The sequence below is a fragment of the Oryctolagus cuniculus genome, chromosome X, assembly GCF_964237555.1.
Source record: "Oryctolagus cuniculus chromosome X, mOryCun1.1, whole genome shotgun sequence".
Lineage (NCBI taxonomy): Eukaryota > Metazoa > Chordata > Mammalia > Lagomorpha > Leporidae > Oryctolagus > Oryctolagus cuniculus.
In genome coordinates, this window is record NC_091453.1 from 24,186,128 (window position 1) to 24,210,195 (window position 24,068).

The window sequence follows — 24,068 nt, forward strand, 5'->3', positions numbered from 1 at the left end:
ATGTTTATATCCAGAGATAAGTCCAGTCTTCAATGAATCACAGACATTCAATATCCATTGACTGAGAAAATGTGAATTATACAAGGGTACTTTTAAAAGTTCAAAAATTTCATGGAAATGGAATTAAAAGATAAGCTGATTTGGGTACAAAAACTATTTGAAATCCATGCGTGGTTTTTTTCATAATATGCTTTCATGAAATTTTGAAGTACCCTCATATGCTGCCTTTCAGATTCTGTTTACTTTAATGTTTATACTTAAAAGAAAATGAATTCATAGAATTTTCCAACTCCTCTTCTTTTCCAGGCTAAGATATCTCTCTGACCATTACGAGATAACATAGTGAAAAGTGACTGGGTTGTCACATTGAAGCCACGAAGTAAACACTGTACATTCAAACATGGGCTGCAAAATAATAAACCAATCTCTCTTCTTCTTTCCTTTCCCTTGCCTCCCCTTGGCCAGGTGGAGTTTGCTCCTGATGTTGGCCTTCAATACAAAGGAGAGCTGACAGTTGTATTACGTTACATTCCCCCAGAGGAGAACCTGATGCTTCAATCCCCACAACTTGAAGGTAGAGTAAAAATCAGTGACTTTGATGGATGATATTCTGCTTCTGGAAGTGTGGGAATGAGGACCAGGAATTGGTTAAACTATATTGTGCTCATATTACACAGATAAAACATGGATGATCATATATAACTGTCTTCTTTAATTTTAAAAATTAATTTGAAGAGGAGAGAGATCTTCCATCCCCTGGATCACTCCTCAAATGCCCTCCACAGGTGGGGCTGTGTAGGGTTGAAGGCAGGAGCAGAATGCAATCTGGGTTTCCCACGATGGTGGAAGGGACCCAAATTCTTGAGCCATCACCTGCTGTCTCCCAGGATATGCATTCGCAGAAAGCTGGATTGGAAATAGAGGCAGGATTCAAACCAAGCATTCCAATACAGGATGCAGGCATCCCAAAGGCATCTTAACCTCTATGCCAAACATCACCCCATCACTGTGTTTTGAGGAGGATTAAGAACTATATACTAGGGGGCTGGCACTGTGGCATAGCGGGTGAAGCCTCCACCTGCAGTGCCTGCATCTCATGTGGGCACCGGTTCAAGTCCCAGCTGCTCCACTTCCAATCCAGCTCTCTGCTATGGCCTGGGAAAGCAGTAGAAGATGAATCAAGTCCTTGGGCTCCTGCACCCATGTGGGAGACCTGAAAGAAGCTCCTGGCTCCTGGCTCCTGGCTCCTGGCTCCTGGCTCCTGGCTCCTGGCTCCTGGCTCCTGGCTTTGGATTGGCACAGCTCTGGCCATTGTGGCCATCTGGGGACTGAACCAGCAGATGGATAATCTCTCTTTTTCTCTCTTTCTCTTTCTCTCTCTGCCTCTACCTCCTATAACTCTGCCTTTCTAATAAATAAATAAATCCTTTTTTTTAAAAAAAAAGGTATATACTATGGAAGGGCATGGGATTCATACAAGGAAAGGCCAAAGCTCATACTTAGAAACCAGTCTTGATGGCGAAATTTGTTTTGTGTCAGTCCAGAGATATAGGATCTTCCAGAATGGGGGGCAGTCTGTTGGAAAGGGATGTAGAAAGCTGCTGTATGGATTTATGACATTCATAGCTACTCAGTTAGCCTTGAGGAAGAAGTTGGTCTATAATGCAGAGTGTTAAGGAAAAACCCAGAGATATTTATCTGTTGCCCTTCTCCTTTCATCAACTCCTACATGCAGCCTCCTTTGCCCTCCCATTAATAATCATCCCCTTCAGTGTGACTCTACAAGTAACATAGTTTCTCCCTCCCTCAGTTTCCTCACTTCAGAGGTTTGATTTGAGGATTAAATAGATCCATACTTATAAATTATGCTTCAAACAGTAGTAAATAAAAGTGGAAATTATGGTGATGGCTGTTATTATATTTTATTGCAATTAAAATTAGAAGTAGAAAAGAGTAAAATGTAGTTGTTATGCAAAATGTAATTGTTCCTAGACTATAACCTACAGAGCGGACCCTTCCTGGAACTGATAGTCTACAAGACTAAGCTATCTACAAAGAGGGTGATGGAATTTTCTCTTCTGGAGTCTTGATGCTTTGTGTGTATGGCTTTCATCAAAGCTTTTCCTCCATAAGAGCAGCTCTTTCCCTTCCTAGGCTTTTTCCATTCCTTTGCACAAACAGAAATGAAAAATTCATCCAGAAGGATTCCAAGGGGGTAAAAATATTTAATTGAATATAAAATATACAATAATTTAAAGGCCTGAGTCAATCATCAGTTGTAAAGTTTTGCTGATGATTTTGTAAATGTTGAAGTGAAATCCATGAATCTCTCCCCCTTTCCTCCCTCATAATTTGGTGCTTGGTGCAGGAAAGAAGACCTTTAAGAAAGGAAAGAAGAAGGAGTCACCTGTAATCTCTGGAGGAATACTAGAAGTGCTCATCAAAGAGGCAAAGAACTTGACAGCAGTGAAATCAGGAGGCACTTCTGACAGCTTTGTGAAGGGGTAATTGTGTTTTAGTTCATTTGAGATGCTACTTAATGGGAGATGAAGTGGTCCATGAGACAGTAGAAGCTGCGAGGCTTCTGTGTTCTGCTTTCTGGAAATGTACTGGGATAGAACTACCCCTAAATGCTAGCTCTTACATGTAAAACAATATAACTGTAGTGGGAACAGCTTATTCTAGCTTCCATTCTGTTTCTAGCATATTTCAGGAGTTTCTATCACTCTCACGCTCAAGATGAGCAAATTTTCCTATGGCATTCATTTCTCAAAGGAGGGAGAAGTATGATTTCTATGTGTAATATATTTTATTGTGCTTTGGTACTGTTTGGTGCTGGCGATTATGTAAAAACAAGCAAAATATTGGATTTTTTGCTATTTTTCTTCCTTGGATGAAATTGTAAAAAGTAGAGAAATCAGAACACCCTCTCTTGAGGAAACCACCATAAAGTGGTTTGCAGAGGCTCTGGGACTTCTTGCTGGGATCTGTACCCACTTTGTGGAGCATAGGGCAGTTTTTCTCAGGGGATACAGCCCTTTCAATGGATTTTCTTGCCCAATTCTCAGGACCTAAACAGCAAATCCCTCTTGATTCCTGATTATTGGAGATTTTTTCTCCTGTAATTATAAAAACTAGAACTAGAAGAATGTTTTTCATTCATTCAAAGAAACACAGAAATGCACAAATGTCAAGCACTGGGTTCTGCACTTTCAAAAATAAGTAAGAAATGCTCCTGCCCTCATGGAGCACTAGAGGCATACCGGATAAAATAATTTCCAATGATGCTGGGTCTTGAGGTTAATTCTTTGAATCACAGGACACTTTTGTTCCTCTTCCCAAATGTTCTTGGGAAAGTGCATTCTCCTTATGAAGAAATGGGTCAAGTGTTTGCCCTCACGTGTTCTAACTTTGGTAAAGCCAGCAGTGAAGAGAAGCTGCTGTGTGCAGCTCCCTTGTTGGTGAATGTGTGTATCTGAATCCCAGTCTGTCTGTCACTCTTTTGTGCAGTAGATTTAAAGATAGAAGAAATGCTTTCTCTGGCCCCTACTGTTCCAATGTGCCCCACCAGCTCTGCCACCCTGTTCAGACCTCTGCTCTGAGATCCCTGCCTGGTGGGATAAGGGGACGGCTCCTGGCCAGTGGCCTCATGGTGGCTTGCAGGGGTGGTTAATATCTTACCAAACAGTTTTCTATCTTGTTAAAATTTTATGAAGCAAACATAATAAAAGGAAATCTTTTTGTTCTTAAAGGGGAAAAATGTTAACTTTCTAGCAAATTCTCTCCTTAGCTATACTTAAATATTGAGCTTATTTGAAAAAGACCTGACTTTAAAAAAGAAAACAGATGAAGAGAGCAAGAATAAACCCTCTGTAAAGTTTAATATTGAAAAATATATCAATTAACAGGTTTGTAATACAAAATAACAGTGTCTAAAAAAGATAAAGGATTGGAAGCATATGATTTTCAAGAGATGCAGGATTTTTCTGTGTTGTTATAGGATCTACCTCATGGGCCAAGATAGCTGCTTGAGTTTTAGCCATCCCATTCCAACTCCAGCTGGCAAGACACATCCCAGGACTTTCATACAGATATACTTCTTATATCTCATTAACCAGAACTCGTCATGTGACTAGATTAGCTGCAAGATATGCTGGATAATGTAGTTTTTATTCTGGATAACCTTGTGTCAAAATTTTTAAATGAGGATATTTTTTTTTGACAGGCAGAGTGGACAGTGAGAGAGAGAGACAGAGAGAAAGGTCTTCCTTTGCCGTTGGTTCACCCTCCAATGGCCGCCGCAGCCGGCCCACAGCGACCGGCGCACCGCGCTGATCTGAACCCAGGAGCCAGGTGCTTCTCCTGGTCTCCCATGGGGTTCAGGGCCCAAGCACTTGGGCCATCCTCCACTGCACTCCCGGGCCATAGCAGAGAGCTGGCCTGGAAGAGGGGCAACCAGGACAGAATCCGGTGCCCCGACCGGGACTAGAACCCGGTGTGCCGGTGCTGCAAGGCGGAGGATTAGCCTAGTGAGCCACGGCGCCGGCCTTAATGAGGATATTTTTAAAGACAGGAATAAGGGGAGAATGGATAGGAAGCACAGGAATTCTATGCTTGGTACATGAAATGAAGTCTCAAGTGACCGAATGTAGCTTCATTGTTATAAATGAGGTACTAATTCCATACATACATATGTCTCCCTCCTAATGCATACTTCCTGAAAGGGAGAAAAATGTATTTTCTGTGTATCTAGTAGGAGTGGGGAACATTTTTATTGGCAAAAACCATTGGATATTTATAACATTATTAATGAGCCATACAAAATTATCAACTTAAAAATTAGCCTACTATAGAATTATTGCATTCTAAGGCCTGTCTGTGGTTGTCTTGGCAGGGCCAGGCCAAAAGATTTTGTGGGCTTTATATGGCTTGCAGGCCAAATGTCCCCCACCCAACCCCTGCCACCCATAGAGCCTATTGTTTTGACCACAGTAGAGGTGAAGGCCTAGAGTACACATATTTTATATGAGAAGAGATTCCAGGAAGCAGTAAGAGAATAGAGAAAATAAGATAGGACAGGTAGGGAAGCTGTTAAAAAGGTATGATAATGGGCAGGCTACAAATGTGGGCCTCTAGAATTCAATTCCACTGGGAGGCAATGAAGAACTCTATTATCACTTCAGGTGGTAAGGGTGGTAGGGATGCTGAGTGTGTCGCCATTTCCCAAAACCCTTTGCTTGAGACTTGCCCCAAGGGGCATTAGATCCCTAGTGATTCCAGGGTTCTGTGCAAATCAGCTGAACCATTTCATACAGCACTAGAGAAAGTCCTTCACTAGAAAAGACCAAGAGACACAGGTACTTGAGGTTGGAAGCTGCAAACAGGCCAGGAATTGCCCTTGTTGGCTGCAAGTCAACTAAGATATAGGCCAGTAAGATCCAAGGAAGGGCACTCAAAATGTTGACTGCAGGAGGTATTTCTTTTCCAGATGGGAGGAAGAACCAAAATAGGAATAGGAAGCAGAGAGAGGTCATTTGATTATTGCTCTATTTAAAAGAAAGAATAAGCCATTCCATTAAATAAATCTGGATGTAAGCATGTAACAACCTGAGAGAGAATGACAAATACACATATCATGCTTACATGCAGACACATATACACACACACTAGAAATTATGAGAATTTGAAATGACTAATCAGGAACAACATTTTCTTCCTACTGTCTTACTGACAGCTTGATTGTGTTTTCTCCTGCAGCTACCTGCTCCCAGATGATAACAAAGCCACCAAGCACAAAACTCCGGTTGTGAAAAAGAGTGTTAACCCTCAGTGGAATCATACTTTCATGTTCAGTGGCCTGCATCCACAGGATATAAATAATGTTTGCCTAGAACTTACCATCTGGGACAAGGAGGCCTTTTCCAGCAACATCTTTCTTGGAGGAGTTCGTTTGAATTCTGGAAGTGGTGAGGGACTTGGGTCTATGACCAGACAAGGGGCAGGGGTGTGATTCCTGCAGGTGTGATGTGTAATAGATGTTTATATCATTTCAGCTTTAGCTGACTCCTGAAATTACCACTGAGACTGTACTCCTTCAGCTAAGAATCTGTTCATTATTAAAATCAAAATATTTATACTATAATTTTGTATCCTTAGGCTAGAAGTTTAGGGAGCATAATGTATATATTTGGTCATTTCATGTAATAACATTTACACTTTAGATTGAGTGAATTTCATATATGTTCTTGGACCTTCAGGTTTTGCTCAGGATAGACTCGTCAAGGCAGAACAGGCTTCTGATAAGGCAGAGAGTAATTTCCAAGGCTAACCTTACATCCTCTTCTCAGTTCTGTCCAGCACTTGAACCAATTATTCACATTGATCAAATTGAAAAGAAACAATTTTTCCCTAAGGAGTGACACTTAATATTGTTCAAAGAGGCCATGGAAACACACTGCTAGCACCATGAGACACAATTGTAACAGAGTGAATTAGGCAGGGGAATATAGTAGTAGGCACACAAGCACTAGTAATGCCCATGCAGTCCCCAAGCTCTCCTTTTCCCATAACTTAGGCATACACCATAGTCAGCATTTCTGTTGAGAAAGACCCCACTGTTCCTATGATGCTTGTGGATTAGGGGGAGCCAAAGACATCTGTGCCACTACACTGAAAATTCCCCATGTCAGAGAAGTGGCCTTGTTAGAAAGGGACAGCCTCAGAGCCCAGTTCAGGCTGTTCTTCTATCATGTTAACTCAATGTAGATGAGCCAGCTCTCTGCTGAACTCCCAGAGTTTGGAGGAGTGAGCCACCAAGGCCATCGTGATTTGTCTTACATCATCTAGACAGAAGAGTGCAGTGCAAGCCGCAAAGGTTTGATTCCATTCTAACATCACTTGGTAGACAAGCCAATTAAGGGCTCTCTAGTCAATAAGCCAGATTGAAGATGACTTCCAGAAGATCAAAACATTTCATCTGTGAAGTGTAATGTTCCCCTTTCCCTTCTTCAGGTGTGAGCCATGGGAAGAATGTGGATTGGATGGACGCTCAGGGAGAAGAGCAACGCCTCTGGCAGAAGATGGCTGACAACCCTGGGACTCCTATCGAGGGGGTACTCATGCTCCGTTCCAGCATGGGGAAGTGTAGGCTCTGAAGGAATCAGTTCTCCACGAATGAAGTCTCCAGGAACTGTCTGCTTGCCATCTTCTACCCATAGCAGGCTGGAATCTGGGGTTCTAGTTCCCTGTTATTTTTCACCTGAAGGTATTGTGACATGAAGGAAGAGATGTCACTGTTATGAACATTTAGGATCTTGCTGAGTGCCTAAAAAAATACATGTACCTCTCTATGTCCATAGGCCAGGCCTTCTTCAGTGTTTGTTACAAAATGCATCACATTGTCCAGTCAATAAGCAAATTATGCAATAGTTCATAGGCTTTGTACTAACTATTGTTGATATTAGGGAGGGGCTCCCCAGAATTTTTCTAATGTGAGTTATTTTAAATTTCTTCCAATGGTTGGAGGATGAAGGGGACCACTGGGAAGGCAGATCACTTGAAGAGTCAGAATAAGGGGTACTGCCACCCGTTGCTCATCCTAGATATTCTCATGAACCAAAGAAGCTATGGTGGGGATGGTTCCTCAGGCAAAGTAGTGGTTGTGTTATTCTTTCAAATTTGTGGATTGACCAGGTAATGCACCAAGATGGTCTGACAGAGCTTTCTATGGTGACTTCACAATTTATCATCTAGATCAGCCTACTAACCAGAGTGAAAAGAGCTAGATAATGACACCAGAAAATCAGATGTAAACTAGAATTGACCAGGGAAACATGGGATGTGGCATCACCCTACTGATGATATAGCTAGTAGAGAACTCTGTCATAAACATGTATTTTATAAAATGGTCTAAGCCATTAACTAAAAGGGAATAAGGAATAATGGTCAGTTTTATGTCCTTTCACATTTTGTTCATTAAGGAGAATAGTTTATTGAAAGGTAGGTGTTCTACCGACGGCTTCTTCTGTCCCTCTTCTGCACTGTTATGGAGAGATCCATGGATTCTATTCATTTTTCCCCTCATTTCTCCTTCCCAGAGTTTTCTTTAGCTCCTTTTATAGTGGTTAGCTATTGCCAAAATAATGATGGTTGACAAACCACTCCAAATGTCAATGGCGTGGCTTAAAATGACAATCCTTTTTGCTCATGATTGTGAAGGTTGGCTAAGTGATCTCTGCTTCTTGCTACAGACATGAAGGTCTAGATCATCTGCTCAAATCACATTCTCTTTATCCCAAATCAATAAAAAGAGCATGGTGATGGCAGAGATGCAATAGAATGAGTACCACTACTCAAGTGCATTTAGATTCCCTGCTTTTGCTGACTATTGCTATCCCTTAAGTCCAAGGAAGTCATATGGCCAAGTGTAAAATCAAGAGGCAGGAAAGTAACATTCTGCCCACAATAAAGTCAAGAGAAGCATTGAAGATACAGGAAGAGATAAAGAATTGGGGCCAATAGTTCAATGTTTATGCTTTCTATCACCTGAAATTCAAGATACTTTGGTCACCAAACTTAAATGCAAAGGTGGTTAAAGCTAGAAGGGTGTTTCAAGCCTGATTCCTCATTTGGCATGTTCCCAAACCCAGGGAGCTGAGGTGACTTGCCCCGGGTCATACCGAGACTGAATATGGACATAAATTTTAGGCTAGACTTCTTTCCACTGCCATCCTTACCATGATGCTATGTTTATTTATTAAGGAGGTAAGAATAGATTATTTGAATATGTACTTACTTGACCCAAGTATATTCTAGAGTCATAGTCTAGCCCATTAGCTCAGTTTTTTCACTTGAATTTATATAAAATTCTTCAATGTATAAATTTATTATTAGTAGTAACAGGTCTAAAATCAGTTTCAAGTTTATTCTTACTAGTTGTCCTAAATTTCTAGATTTCTTCTTGAATTTTGAAAATCGATGCAGGCTTTCTAGAAGGAGTTCAGGAGGATTCCCTCCCTTTCAATTGTTTTGAATGGCTTGAGAAGAATTTGAATTAGTTCTTTAAATGTCTGGTAGAATTCAACAATGAAGCCACCCAGCCCTGGGCTTTTCTTTGTTGGGAGGATCTTTATTACTGATTCAATTTCTGTCTTGGTTATTGGTCTGCTTAGGTTTTCTGTCTTCATGGCTCAATTTCGGTAGATGGTATGTGTCTAGGAATCTATCCGTTTCTTCTAGGTTTCCTGATTTGTTGGCAAACAGCTCTTTGTAGTAATTCCTGATGATTCTTTTTATTTCTGTGATGTCTGTTGTTACATTTCCTTTTTCATCTCTGATTTTATTGATTTGAGTCTTGTCTCTCTCTTTTTTTTTTTTTTTAGTTGGACCAATGGTGTCTCAATTTTTTTTTTTTCAAAAAACCAGCTCTTCATTTCACTGATGTCTTGTATTTTTTGTTTCAATTTTCTTTATTTCTTCTCTGATTTTAATTATTTCTTTCCTCCCACTAATTTTGGCTTTGGATTGTTGTTGTTTTTTCCAGGTCCTTGAGGTGTATTGATAGCTCATGTATTTGGTACCTTTCCAGTTTCTTAATGTAGGCACCAATTGCTATAAACTTCGCTCTTAACACCGTTTTTACTGTATCCCATAAGTTTTGATATGTTGTATTGTCATCTTCTTTTGTTTCCAGAAATTTTTTTATTTCTTCCATGACCCACTGTTTATTCAGGACTATGTTGTTCAGTCTCCATGTGTTTATATATGATCTGGGGATTCCTGAGTTGTTCATTTGCAGCTTTATTCCATTGTTGTCAGAGAAGATGCATGGTTCTATTTGTTACAGAAGGTCTTTATTTCATGTTCATTCATAAATGAGAGTTTTGCAAAGTACAGTATTCTGGGTTGACAGTTTTTTTCTCTCAAGACTTGGACTGTATCTCACCATTCCTCCTAGCCTGTTAGGGTTTCTGATGAGAATTCAGCTGTGAGTCTTATTGAAGATCGTCTGAAAGTAATTTTAGAATTTTTTCTTTATGTTTTACTGTGGATAGTTTGACTACCATGTATCATGGTGAAGATCTTTTCTGGTCATGTCTGTTAGGAGTTCTTTCTGCTTCCTGTACTTGGATGACCCTTTCTTTCTCCAGATGGGGAACTTTTCTGTAACTAGAACTCCTAAGACCAGTATGTTGGGTTGTTTGCTATTATCCCATAAATCTCCAACACTATTTTTAAGTTTTCTATTTTTTTTTTTGGTCTGACTGTAAGATTTCCAGAGATTTGTCTTCTAGTTCAGATATTCTTTCTTCTGCCTCACCAAGTTGCTGTTAAGGCTTTCCATTGCATTTCTTATTTGATCTATTGAATTCTTCATTTCTAATATTTCATTGATTTATCTTTAAAATCTCAATTTCATGGAAAAATTTTTCATCATGTCATGTATGGTTTTCTTTAGTGGTGGATTTGCTTCTGATTACTTTTGACTAATCCTGTGATTAATTTTTGAATTCCATTTCCAGCATTTCCTCAATCTCTTCATCTTTGCATTCTAATATTGAAATGTGTTCATGCTGTCTTCCTTATTCTTGTTTCTTGAATTACTTCATTTGTTTTTAGGCTTTTGTGGAGTTGATTTTGAGGTTTTTTGTTTTTTTTTTTTTTCCTCTGATGGCTATATCTTTGAGCTATGCTTCTATGGCTTAGGGGAATGTCTGCACTTTCAGTGAATACCAAGAGGTGTGTTGCGGGTGTGGCCAGGGAGCTCTGGTTAATTCTCCAGGGTGGGGCGAATATCCAGGGTAACACCTGGGTTGGGCATGGTAGATATCATTACCCAGCTACACCCTGCACCTTCTCATGTAACCCCTGAGTCCCCATAGTCTCAGCACAAAAGGCTTCCACAGTTGCTGGGTCCAGAGGTTTCTCTTTGGCCTGCCAGCCTGACCAGTCCACAGAGAGGCAGATGTTCCCCAAGATAGCTCCACCTAGGTGTCTTGATCCTGGGAGTCTGCAGGTGCCTCACCATCCTACATGGTTGCCCAGCCACCTCACAGCGAGGCTCAAAGTCAATGGGCACTGCGGATTGTTCCTTCCATTAGAATCTCTGGATCACATGCGTACACAGAGCCACTGGCAGAATGTTGCTCTCTGCCCACCACTACTGCCAGGACTGCTGAGAAGGTGTCCTGTCAGCCTGTTGCTATGCTTGGGCAAAAAGGCTTCTGCAGCTACCACCCAAACCCAAAATGGTGTCTGCTCTTTCTCAGCCAGGCATTGGGTGCTGTTGTGGGGAGGTTGGGGATAGATAAGTGTGCCCCCTCTACTTCCACTGGATCCATGGGCAACCGCTAGCAACCGCTAGCCCCCAGGGCTCCAGTCCGGACTCACCTGCCTCCGGCTCTCCCTCCGGCTGCATCACTGCAGGCTGCTGCAGTCCGGTCTCACCTCCATCTCCCAGCTGTCGCCCACTCCAGCTCTCTGCTGCTGCACTGGTGTTTGTGTCCGTGCTTCTAGTGCACACCCTCCACACAAGTCCACGGCATCCCTCTTCCTCTTGTGGGATTTCCAGTGTGGTTTTCTCTCCAAGTCTCCCCTGTGAGTGCACTTCCTACACTTTTTTTTTTTTTTTTTTTTTACTGTTTTCCTAGCCTAGCACGGTATGTCATTCCCTAATCCACTGTCTTGGAATATGCTCTCATATACACATTTTTTTATTATTTTTTATTTTTTTTGACAGGCAGAGTGGACAGTGAGAGAGAGAGACAGAGAGAAAGGTCTTCCTTTGCCGTTGGTTCACCCTCCAATGGCCGCCGCGGCCGGCGCGCTGCGGCCGGCGCACCGCGCTGATCCGATGGCAGGAGCCAGGAGCCAGGTGCTTTTCCTGGTCTCCCATGGGGTGCAGGGCCCAAGCACCTGGGCCATCCTCCACTGCACTCCCTGGCCACAGCAGAGAGCTGGCCTGGAAGAGGGGCAACTGGGACAGAATCCGGCACCCCAACCAGGACTAGAACTCGGTGTGCTGGCGCCGCTAGGCGGAGGATTAGCCTAGTGAGCCGCGGTGCCGGCCCTCATATATACATTTTAAAAGCATAATGATACTTCCCACCCTACCCTCCCTTTCTGTAAAGCAAAACCTAGGTATGCAAATTTATCAGAAACCTGATGGTGTTGCTTTTGGAAATAAAAGTCAAATTCATCTTTAGGTCACTCTATAACTATAGTGTAGATGTATAAAATAGAACTTCTTTTTAAAAAATATTTATTTATTTACTTGAAAGTCAGAGTTACACAGAGAGAGAGGGAGAGGGAGAAAGAGAGGTCTTCCATCCGCTGTTTCAATCCCCAGTTGGCTGCAACGGCCAGAGCTGTGCCGATCTGAAGCCAGGAGCCAGGAGCTTCTTCCGGGTCTCCCACATGAGAACAAGGGCCCAAGGACTTGAGCCATCTTCTGCTGCTTTCCCAGGCCACAGCAGAGAGCTGGATCAGAAGTGGGGCAGCTGAGACTTGAACCAGTGCTCATATGGGATGCCGGCACTGCAGGCAGTGGCTTTACCCGCTACACCACAGCGCCAGCCCCAAAATAGTACTTCTAAATATAGGTAATATGAAGGGGTTTCCAAAAACTCTTACAAAATTCATATTATCTTTTTTTAAAAAAAAATTTGTTTATTTATTTGAAAGTCAGAGTTATACAGAGAGAGAGGAGAGGCAAAAAGAGAGAGAGGTCTTCCATTTGCTGGTTCACTCCCCAATTGGCTGCAATGGCCGGAGCTGCACCGATCCAAAGCCAGGAGGTCCTTCTGGGCCTTCCTCAAAGGTGCAGGGGCTCAAGGCCTTGGGCCATCTTCCACTGCTTTCCCAGGCCATAGCAGAGAGCTGGATCGGAAGTGGAGCATCTGGGTCTCAAACCAGCATCCATATGGGATGCCGGCACTGGAGGCAGCAATTTTATGAGCTATGCCACAGCGCCAGCCCCCAAAATTCATATTATCCTTTAAATTCATTTTCCCACAAAGGTTTTAAAGCTCCTTGTACATGTAAATGGTGTAGAATTCAAATAGCTAAAAATTGTAAAAAGTAAGTCTTCCTCTCTCCACCTCCATATCAGAAAATATTGACAACCTCACTCTTTTATGACTACAGGGTATTATACTATAGGAATATATCATATTGGTTTAACCAGTCCCATCAGATGTCAGATTAAATATATTTAAGTGAACTATCTTTATTTATTGGTTTTTATAAGAAATATTTTCTTTAAAAACACTTTGAAATTAAGTATGTATCTTATTGCTTCTAGGTCTGTAACCTATAGAGATAGAGGCACATGTAAAAATACACACACACACACACACACACACACAAGGGTATTTGTTTCAATGGATTGGAAACAATCAAAAAGCCCATCAATAAAGCCCTCCTATAATATCACATACTCCTGATTTTTCTTTTGCCCTAGTTGTTTATTCTCTTTTGTCTTTGCTTTCTGTACACAAGTGTTGAAAATTGGATTCTCCAATCCTCATTCCTTCTTTTCTCCTCATATCCTCAGCCTCCCAAGCATTATCATATAGTATACTCTCATGGTTTTATACATTCAGAAATTTCAAAATTACATCCCCAATTCAGACCCTTCTTCTCATGCCCCGACCCTTTAAAACTGATTATAGGAATTGGACTCATTCCTGTCTCACCCAAATAGAGCTTTCACAAACACTTGTTCCAGAGACTATCTTGAAAGCCCAATTCAAGGAAATAACCATGTATGATATTAAGAAGGATATTACCTAGCAACTGTCCTCACTCACCAATCAGAATTTGCTAGACATCCAAAAGACATCAGTGGTACCAATGAACTTGCTTCCAAAACAACTTTCATAATGTCTTCTTTCTCCAACAAAACCCTGCTACCTTAGTCTGTGCACACATGTGTATTTCAATTACAATTCCATCTTCCCTCTTATTCCAAGATAAAACCCTTTTTCTTGGAGATGCATCTTTAGATTTTTATTTGACTTTGGCAACCCAGATAAAACTTCCTATATGACCTCTCCACTTGGACAGTTTATGCTTTCAACATATTCAAAACTGAAGTCTTTGTTGCACCCTCTCCCTCACACCCATTGCTTCCTGCTCCAGTGTGTCCTTTCTCCATATCTGGTACCATCATCTACCCAATTACAGTAATCAGACACTTAGTGGTGATCCTTGATTTCTGCCTTCTTCCTTACCCTGAGACAAAATAAATAAGAATATCACATTGATTCTGTCTTCTAAATATCTCTAGACTTTCCAGTTTTCACCATGTCCGTGACACCACCTGGTCCAAGCCACCATCACCGATCTCCACAACTATTGCAGAAGTCTCCCCTCTTCTATCTATGAAGCCACTTTTGTCCTGCATCAATCTATTCTTCATACTATAACTAGAGTAATTTGTCCAAAAATTTTAGCAAAAACTTTAAACATACAGAAAAGTTCAAAGAATTTTATAGCAAACACCCATATACACAAAATCCAGCTTCTACAATTAGCATTTGACTATACTTGCTTATCATCATAAATCTGTCCATCCCCAAAATGATCTCTAAAACCATGCATGGCTTCCAATATCCTGAGAATAAAGTATGAATTCTTGCCCATGGCCCTGCTTGAGATGGCTCCTGCCTCCTCCTCAACTTGCAGTCAGCCTTGCCTCCCCTCTCCTTTTTTTCATCCACACCAGGCATTTTTCTTCTGCTCAATTGTTTCAGCCTTTATCCCATCTCATGGCCTTTGCCAGGCATCCTCTTGGTCCTTCTCTTCATTTGAGTGTCATTAATCATCCATATATTAAATGTTACATCCTCAGGGAACCTTCTCTGACCACCTCTTTGCTAAATAGGTCATAGCAATATGCCTCTGTTTCCCCTTCACTGCACACATCACAATTATAATAAATTATTCATGTAATGAGTCATTTAATGTTTGCATCTATTCCTGTCCTGCCTTATCCCTAGAAGATTCATAAGGGTAGAAACAATATTTACATTTTTCGCAGCTATATCCTCAGTGTTTAGCTCAGAGTAAGTAATCAAAAAATATTTGTTACAAGTGAAAATGAAAGAAAACTGTAAGATTATAGAATATAGGCATCTATAGAGACCCCCATTTCTAACCCCAAATTAACAGATAAGGGAACTAACATACACATAGAGCAAGAAAAATTTCAGAACATGCTATCTGATTTGTCTTTTCAAAACTGTGCAGTTGTAGGCCGGCACCGCAGCTCACTTGGCTAATCCTCCGCCTGCGGTGCCAGCACCCCGGGTTCTAGTCCTGGTTGGGGCGCCGGATTCTGTCCTGGTTGCATCTCTTCCAGTCCAGCTCTCTGCTAAGGCCTGGGAGGGCAGTGGAGGATGGCCCAAGTGCTTGGGCCCTGCACCCGCATGGGAGACCAGGAGGAAGCACCTGGCTCCTGGCTTCGGATTGGTGCAGTGCACCAGCTGTAGCAGCCATTTGGGGGGTGAACCAACAGAAGGAAGACTCTCTCTCTCTCTCTCTCTCTCTCTCTCTCTCTCACTGTCTAACTCTGCCTGTCAAAAATAAAAAATAAAAAACTGTGCAATTGCACATCATGGTGACTATAATTAATAATGTGTTGCATATTTCAAAATAGCTAAAAGGATTTTAAATGTTCTTGCCACAAAAAAATGTTAAATATTTGAGGCTATAGAGATGCCACCTTGCCCGGTTGAATGATTCCACAATGTGTACATGTATAGGAACATCACAATATACCCAATGCATGTATACAATTATTACTTGTCAAATTATAAAATATGGAACACGAGTTGTGGCACAGTGGATTAAGCAACTACTTGGGATGCCTGCATCCCCTGTTGGAGCGCTTGAGATCGAGTCCCACCTCTGCTTCTAATGCAGCTTCCTGTTACTACACCTAGAAAGCATTAGATAACGGCCCGTGTACTTGGGTCCTCCCACTGATGTGGGAGATCTAAATGGAGTTCTGGCTCCTGGCTTCTTCCAGAGCTCTGCATATTGCAGGCATTTGGAGAGTGAACCAGAGGATGGAAGTTGCACATTCTCTCTCTTTCTCTCCCTCCCTCTTTTACTCTCTCCCCTTTTCAAATGAATAAAAATAAATAAATCTTTTAAAAATGAAACAAAATCTCAAAGCAACCTTTCTAGAACTACAATAGTAAAAACCATAGGTGGTTGCTTTCTGTTTCTCTAGGCATAAAAACTAAATGTGCTCTCCAGCCCGGCATGTCTGCTGCTCATCCTTGCCCGGGACATCCTACTCCTTATTTGGAAATCTCAACCTCACTTTTCCCTTGGATGACTCAAACAAGTTGTAAAGAGACACAGGCAAGCTTAAAAGCCTGTCTTTAACCAGACTGTATGTAAATACCACCATCAGGATGTGGAAGAGTCAGTCACTCATCTCATTTTCATTTATCTTGTTACTCATCAGGATGTAGGTTTTCCAGGTCATGAAAACACCAGATGCCAGAAAAAAAAGACATCTTGATGAAACTCATGTTCATGGCATCCTTCTCCTTAAGAAATATACATATGTATGTGACTAGTTGTTATTAACTACTTCAGTATCTAATGAGTGAATTGAATGCCCCTGATTCACAGTAATACTCGTCTGATCATAAGCTGCTGCTGTATGGTTTATACTTGATGGGGGGGAGGGGAGAAAGCCATGGATGAAATAAAGATAAACCCTACTTTTCAAGTCCTAGAAACACCTGAGAGTGAGAACCTGTAGTGCTTTAGGCTGTGATCAGTGTTTGGTTTTCTTGTTTTTTGGTTTTTGGTTTTTTTTTTCATGTATATGTTTTACATTAAACTGAATGTTGCCTATAGAAGCTAGCAGAATGGCTTTCCTCCTACCATAGTATCATTTATGGTCTCTAAAACTAAAAGGATAGTAGGCTGAAGTTTTTATAGTGAAGGTACAACAAAAATTGGATCTGGCAAGTTTTGTTTTTTGTTTTTTTTTTTTTTATTTTTTTTATTTTTTTATTTTTATTTTTTTATTTATTTATTTTTTTTTTGACAGGCAGAGTGGACAGTGAGAGAGAGAGACAGAGAGAAAGGTCTTCCTTTGCCGTTGGTTCACCCTCCAATGGCCGCCGCGGCCGGCGCGCTGCGGCCAGCGCACCGCGCTGATCCGATGGCAGGAGCCAGGAGCCAGGTGCTTTTCCTGGTCTCCCATGGGGTGCAGGGCCCAAGCACCTGGGCCATCCTCCACTGCACTCCCGGGCCACAGCAGAGGGCTGGCCTGGAAGAGGGGCAACCGGGACAGAATCCGGCGCCCCAACCGGGACTAGAACCCGGTGTGCCGGCGCCGCTAGGCGGAGGATTAGCCTAGTGAGCCGCGGCGCCGGCTGGATCTGGCAAGTTTTGAACAATACCCAGGGAAATTGTGCCACATGAAAGATTACCATGAATTATCGTTATCTTTTGGAGTATGAATTTAATACCTTGATTCCAGAGCATTGCTCTAAGTCTACTAAATCAAATTTCCAGAAATCCACATCAATTTTATCAAGCCTCTTGGGTGATTCTAATGCAAGTGGATCACATTTTTAGAAACACTGCATTCAAGGACAGATGGTCACAATTACGTTTTTCAGACTAACTATCATAATGGCTGCTTGGATTTGGTCTTAGAGTAGTTTCTCTTTTGAATTACTAATTGCAAGGCAACCATGATGAGGTGGACAGAGCTTAACCTTGTACTTGAAGAACATTAACTCAAGTCTTGACTACTAACCAGCCATTCAACTCAGTCAAGTTAATTATCCAAACTAGATCTTTGTCTATTTGTTAAGTAAGATTAACTGAATTACCTTGAAATAACTGAAGATAGTGCATGAAATAATGTATGTAACTATGCTTTATAAATTTTAAGCCACTGTAAAAGAAAAAAGATCATTATTAGTAAACTAGTTATAATACTCTGTTGTTCATAATCTCTTATAGCCCTCTTTTTCTGGACACTGGGCTAGATCTTAAGCATCTATGTACAACTAAGTGGTCTCCAATGTACAGCAAATACACATGCAAAAAACCCTAACTTGGTACTAGGATACCTATTGTGGATGATAGTAATACATTTATTTTTGTTTGATTAAATCATTAATGTTACAGAAAAGTATTTCATTTGATAGAGAGAAAACACTGGTCAGGATTTGTTTGTCAACAGATTATGGAACCTACAAGCAAATCATCATTCTTCCCCCACTCTCTCTCAGTGTAATGGCCATCTCTTTGCATGGCCCATTCCCTCTCCTCCACATCTGGGAGATGAAATATGCCTCCCTTACAGGAAAGTAGCTCAGAATCGTGCTTTTTCTCTACAAAAGGAAATTTACTATTCTGTCAAAACAAATTCCATAGAAACACAAACTGCTGTTGTCACTGTGAGTAATGCAGAGTGTTTTCAAAGACTATCAATTGTACCTCATTTACCTCATTAGAAATCATCAAACTATTCTATGGGAGGAATCCTTTCATACTTGGAAAAGGGAAGTAGAATGTGTTGTTAGTATCACCAGTAAATGGCAAGACGCTCAGAGTAGAATCATATTTTTCTCTTCCAGTATTTCAGCACAAGAGGAAACATGCCTCTGCTTTCCTTTTTTTTCTGAGACAGAAACTAGTACAGCGTGTAAATCAAATATTTCATTCCAGTAACTAAAGCAAAGGTTTAAGTCATTTGTATTTGCTAGGGGAAAGATGTCTTCTTATAAGAGGACAGTGAAGTAGATATGTGTTTAAATCTAAATATTTTAATCTCTTTATTGTTAGATACACTTATTTTGGAGAAGGAATCTGATTGCTCATGCCAAGAATTTTTTCCTCCTTAGCCAATGGTTCAGTTCCTCTTCAGAAGTTGAAATTTGTTTGTGTAGGTCCATAGGAATTGATGAATCCCAACAGTGAAACTGATTTTTCAGTCTTGCTCATTTGGAATCAAGGAAAGGAGCCATTCCATCACAGAGAAGTCCTATCCGTCATTCATAGCTGAACCACAGTTAGAATGATTGGGAGTCAGGAATACATTTTCTTTCCCATCACCATTCATAAATATTTTATTAATTTTTATGTATTTTCATCTGAGAGACAGATATTTCATCTGCTGTTTCAGTCCTCAAATATTCAGAATGGCCCCAGCTGGGACAGGCCAGAGTTGGGAACCAGGAATGCAATCCAGGTTTCCCACATGGATGGCAAGGACCCAAATCCTTGAGTCATCACCTGCCTCCCAGGACATGCATCAGCAGGAAGCTAGAAAGGGAAACAGAGCCATACCCAGGCACTCTGACATAAGACACAAGCATCCCAGCCAGCTTCTTAACCACTAGACTAAAGGCCAACCATAAATGGGTACTTTTGAGGAGACGTCATTGGCTTTCAGTTGATGTGAAGAAATATTCCTACTTTTGACTTTCCTCACCGCCTTTGGTTAATTGTTCACCTTAAATATCTAGATACCTTCTTTCTTTGTCCCTCAGGATGATGGGGTGCCTTCCAGAACTTTAGAGGATGCCCTTAATGTTTGACTCCACATGGGCTTATGGAAGTATTGTTACTCATTTTTAGCTCTTTCCTGTTACCCCAGAACCCAGCTCTGTTAAGAGTTTCTTGCTTGCAAAGTCTGAATGTATGGAGCCAGGTTGAGGGGTAGTTTGTCCTGGCAGCTCTCCAAGGTGCCAAATTATAAGGGACACTAAACATTCCTAGAAATATAGCGAGGTGGAAAACTCTCATGAAGAATGTAGTGTCAACAAGAAGAAATATCTGCTTGAGTAGACAGATGAGGTAGGGATCCCATACATGAAGAGCAATTCATGGTTGATAAATTGCCTTCTAGGGGCAGATCTAATTGGAGGTAGGGCTTTGTTTTTACTGAACACAGTATGCAAGTTTGAGCCAGACATGATCTTTTAGGTCAAAGGAAAAAGAGGAGTTTACATTCACTGGGGATTTGCTTTGTATCTCTTCTATTAGGTAGGTGCACCTCAAAATAAATGTACAGATATTTAATAAGCATCTGAGAAGTGCACTAAATCATCAGCCCAAGGATTGGCCCAGCTTTGGAAAACACTAGATCTCCATTCCTGGATTGAGCATAGCAGTCAATAACAGGTTGAGTTTTTCTCTGGAACTTGAAGACCAAACAAGAGACTTAGTTGGGCTAGAGAAAGATGCACTTTTGATATCTTAAGAACATCTAAGACTCACTGGATCACTGGAACATTGGAATGGGTGCTGGCCCTTTGAAAAAATAACAGGGCTAATTTCCCAGACTCTGCTATAAGCTGAGTCACCTTCATGTCAGCACTTACATGTTCATTCTGCTTTGCTCATGCACCTTCCTGCTTTAGCTGCCAATGTACTTTCCTAAACTCCTGCTCTGATATAAATTTGTCTCGCTTCTTTGCTTAAAGATTTACTTATTTATTTGAAAGGGAGAAAAAGAGAGAAGAGAAGAGAGGAAAGAGAGAGAGAGAAAGAGAAATCTTCCATCCACTGGTCACTCCCCAAATGCCCACAACAGCTGGGGCTAGGCCAGGCCACAGCCAGGAGCCAAGAACTCTGTGTCTCCCAAGTACTTGGTCGATCATCTGCTGCCTCCCAGAGGCATTAGCAGGAAGCTGGATCGGAAGCATAGAATAATCTGGACTCAAACCCTGCATTCCCATATGAGAGACAAGCATCCCAAGCAGTGACCTAACCCACTGTACCACAACACCTGCCCCAATTTGTTTTAAATTAATAGACTTTATTTCACAGAGCAGTATTCAGTTTACAGAATACTTTACAGCAGAAATTAGAGTTCCCACCCTTCAAACCAAATTTCTCCTATTATTAATACTTTTCCCTGAGGTAGTAAATTTATTATAATTGATGAATAAATATTGTTATATTGTTATTAACTAAAAACTGGAGCTTACATTAGGGTTTATTATTTGTGGGTTATATTGGTTTTGACAAAAGCATATCATATATATCCAATTACATGACCCTACAGAATACCTTCACTGCCCTAAAATCCCCCTGTGCCTCAAACCCAAGAAGCCACCTCTCTTTTTACTCTTTCCATAGTTAATGCTTTCCCTCCGTCTATGGTGCCGGCATCCTGGGTTCTAGTCCCAGTTGGGGCGCCAGATTCTGTCCCGGTTGCCCCTCTTCCAGGCCAGCTCTCTGCTGTGGCCTGGGAATGCAGTGGAGGATGGCTCAAGTGCTTGGGCCCTGCACCCGCATGGGAGACCAAGAGGAAGCACCTGGCTCCTGGCTTCGGATCGGTGCAGCGCACAGGCCGTGGCAGCCATTTGGGAGGTGAACCAGCGGAAGACCTCTCTCTCTGTCAAAAAAAAAAAAAAAATCAAAAAGTTAAAATCATATACAATATGTTGCCTTTTCAGACTGGCTTCTTTGACTTATAAAGGCATTTTAAGGTTCCCCCATGTCTTTTTGTGGCTTCATAGCTCATTTCCTTTTTGATTGTAGTAATAACACTTAACATGAGATCTGTGTTCTTAATACATTTAAGTGTACAATATAACATTCTTTATTTTTAGGTAGAAAGAAAAAGATGGAAGAACTCTGAGGAAGCAATAATTATTTTTTTAACAGGAGATAATGGGCATCTACATTTGTTTTGCTAGTTGTTGTTGGCTACAGACAACTGTTTTTATTTGCTCATTTTACCATCTTTGGTGAAAAATTAGTAGCAATACTTAAATGCTTAACTTGCCTACTTACAAGCTGCTGTATGGAACACATATCCCAAATCAAGGCTTTGTGCCACTCTGCATGTGCTGTAAATGGTAATATCTTTTTCATTAAATTCATTTCCCTAATACCTCTAATGTGTACTATTATGAGTTATTCCCCAGTTTTTGAAGATGGATTGTATGTACTTGAAGACTGATTATATGCCACTTGTTCCTTCTGTTTTTGTACTTAATAGTTATTGGAAGAAACACATTAGCTGAATTGACACACAGAGATTGCATGAGTGTCTGGCTTCCATTTTTAAAGCTAGAATGATGTTGAACAATTCCTCTTGGTACTCAGCTATGGAATCTTCCATTCATTTTGATTTTTTTTTCTCGCCTATCTTCCTGTTAGTCTGAACTCATGATATCATTACTGCTTTTGCCCTTCCATCAATAAACCATGGATACTGAGAAGGGAAGGAATCAGAAGTGACATTTGTTGAACTTGTTAGGTATCAAATGCTTTATAAGTAGCTACCTACTATGTTAGCTATGGTTTTTACAAATTTTTTATCAATGAAAAGGGAACAATTTTCATAGACATATTTCTAAGAGCATAATGATACTTCCCACCATACCCTCCCTCACTCCCACCGGCCCTCTTTCTTTTCTTGTTTTTCTTTGAATTTTTACAATGACATACTTTCAATTTGCTTTATAATCACAGGCCCAAGACAAGGAAAGAGGTTAGTAACTTGCCTGAGTTACAATGATAGTATGTAGCAGAACTTCACCCCACGTGGAGCTCCCCAGTTCAGATCCCAATGCCCATTTTCTTTGCATTTCACCAAACTGCAACCCAGATAGAAATTCTGTGCTTCTCATGTGCTGGATATGTGCTTCTCATAGTGTTATTCATGAACCAACAGTACTAGTATTACCTGGAAACTTGTGAGGCATGCCGAGATGTGGGATCCCAGCCCACTCCCACTAATCAGAATACTCATTACAGCAAGCTTCCTGGCTGGCTCCCAAGAACCATGAATTATGAGAAGAATTAATGTGGAGAGAGTGGCAGAATTGATCTTGATACTTAAGACTATTTCCAGTTGTGGTTGATGTGAACTAAGGTACCCTATTTGCCAATATTTTCCTTGTGCCCCTTTTATTCTTCAGTTTTGATTTCTTCCCTTAAAAACACATGGTGTGTGTGTGTGTGTGTGTGTGTGTGTGTGTGTGTGTTGTTCTCCCATAACTGTTCTGAAGACATTCACCAGACATGTAGTCTGATCTTATTTCACAGCTCTAAGATTGGAAGACCTGGATTCTTTTAAATTTTAGATGACTCTTCCAACCCACGGAGTACAGTAAGTAATCTAGATGCAACCCCCTCTAAACCTGAGGAAATGGAGCTCCGAAAGCTTTATCCAAATATACTAATCAAACATCTTCCAAGTAGTATCTTCTCTTTTCTGTCAAGATTTGGTATTTGCATTGCTGGTGATGACTAGTTATAGAGAAAAGCCTTTAATTACCAATTTGGCTTAAGCCAGTGAAAACTGCAAGGCCTGACTGAGGAATATATGCTTGTTAACCCAGCCTTGAAAGAGGAATTTATAAACAACACTTGGTTGAAGATTAAGAGACCTAGCTCCAGGCCAACGCCATGGCTCAATAGGCTAATCCTCCACTTTGCGGTGCCGGCATACTGGGTTCTAGTCCCGGTCAGGGTGCCGGATTCTGTCCCGGTTGTCCCTCTTCCAGGCCAGCTCTCTGCTGTGGCCCGGGAGTGCAGTGGAGGATGGCCCAAGTGCTTGGGCCCTGCACCCCATGGGAGACCAGGAGAAGCACCTGGCTCCTGCCTTTGGATCAGCGCGGTGCACCTGCTGCAGCACGCTGGCCGCAGTGACCATTGGAAGGTGAACCAACGGCAAAGGAAGACCTTTCTCTCTGTCTCTCTCTCTCACTGTCCACTCTGCCTGTCAAAGAAGAAGAAGACCTAGCTCCCTCCCAGCTATGCTACTTGCTGAGGAGTTTTCATAAAACACTTCTCATGTATAAAATGGGGGACTTGAATTAAAAGATATTCAAGCTCCCCTCAAACATTACAAGTTTTGTGATGCAACACATGTGGGAATTCGCTTACTCTTTGGTACAACTGTTTGTGATTTTATGTTTTTTTCGTGTGTGTGTGTATATGAGGGGGCTTCAAAAAGTTCATGGAAAATTCACATTATTTTCTGTTTTTTTCCATGAATTTTTTGGTATTGTCTCACACCAGCGAGGAAGAAAAAATGCTGCTAATTATCATTATAAGATGTT

At 41.2% G+C, this 24,068-nt stretch overlaps 1 protein-coding gene across 5 annotated transcripts in view; it reads left to right on the forward strand.

Annotated features, from left to right (window-relative positions):
* SYTL5 (synaptotagmin like 5) overlaps positions 1-10,248 on the forward strand; it is a 323,995-nt gene extending 313,747 nt beyond the window's left edge. For all 5 annotated transcript variants that reach the window (XM_051827009.2, XM_051827010.2, XM_070066530.1 and 2 more), the window contains 4 exons: positions 466-574; positions 2,369-2,504; positions 5,758-5,966; positions 7,012-10,248. In XM_051827009.2, the coding sequence (XP_051682969.1) occupies positions 466-574; positions 2,369-2,504; positions 5,758-5,966; positions 7,012-7,154 (597 nt within the window). In that variant the 3' untranslated portion in view covers positions 7,155-10,248. The remainder of the gene's footprint in view (positions 1-465; positions 575-2,368; positions 2,505-5,757; positions 5,967-7,011) is intronic.
* The last annotated feature ends 13,820 nt before the right edge of the window (positions 10,249-24,068 follow it).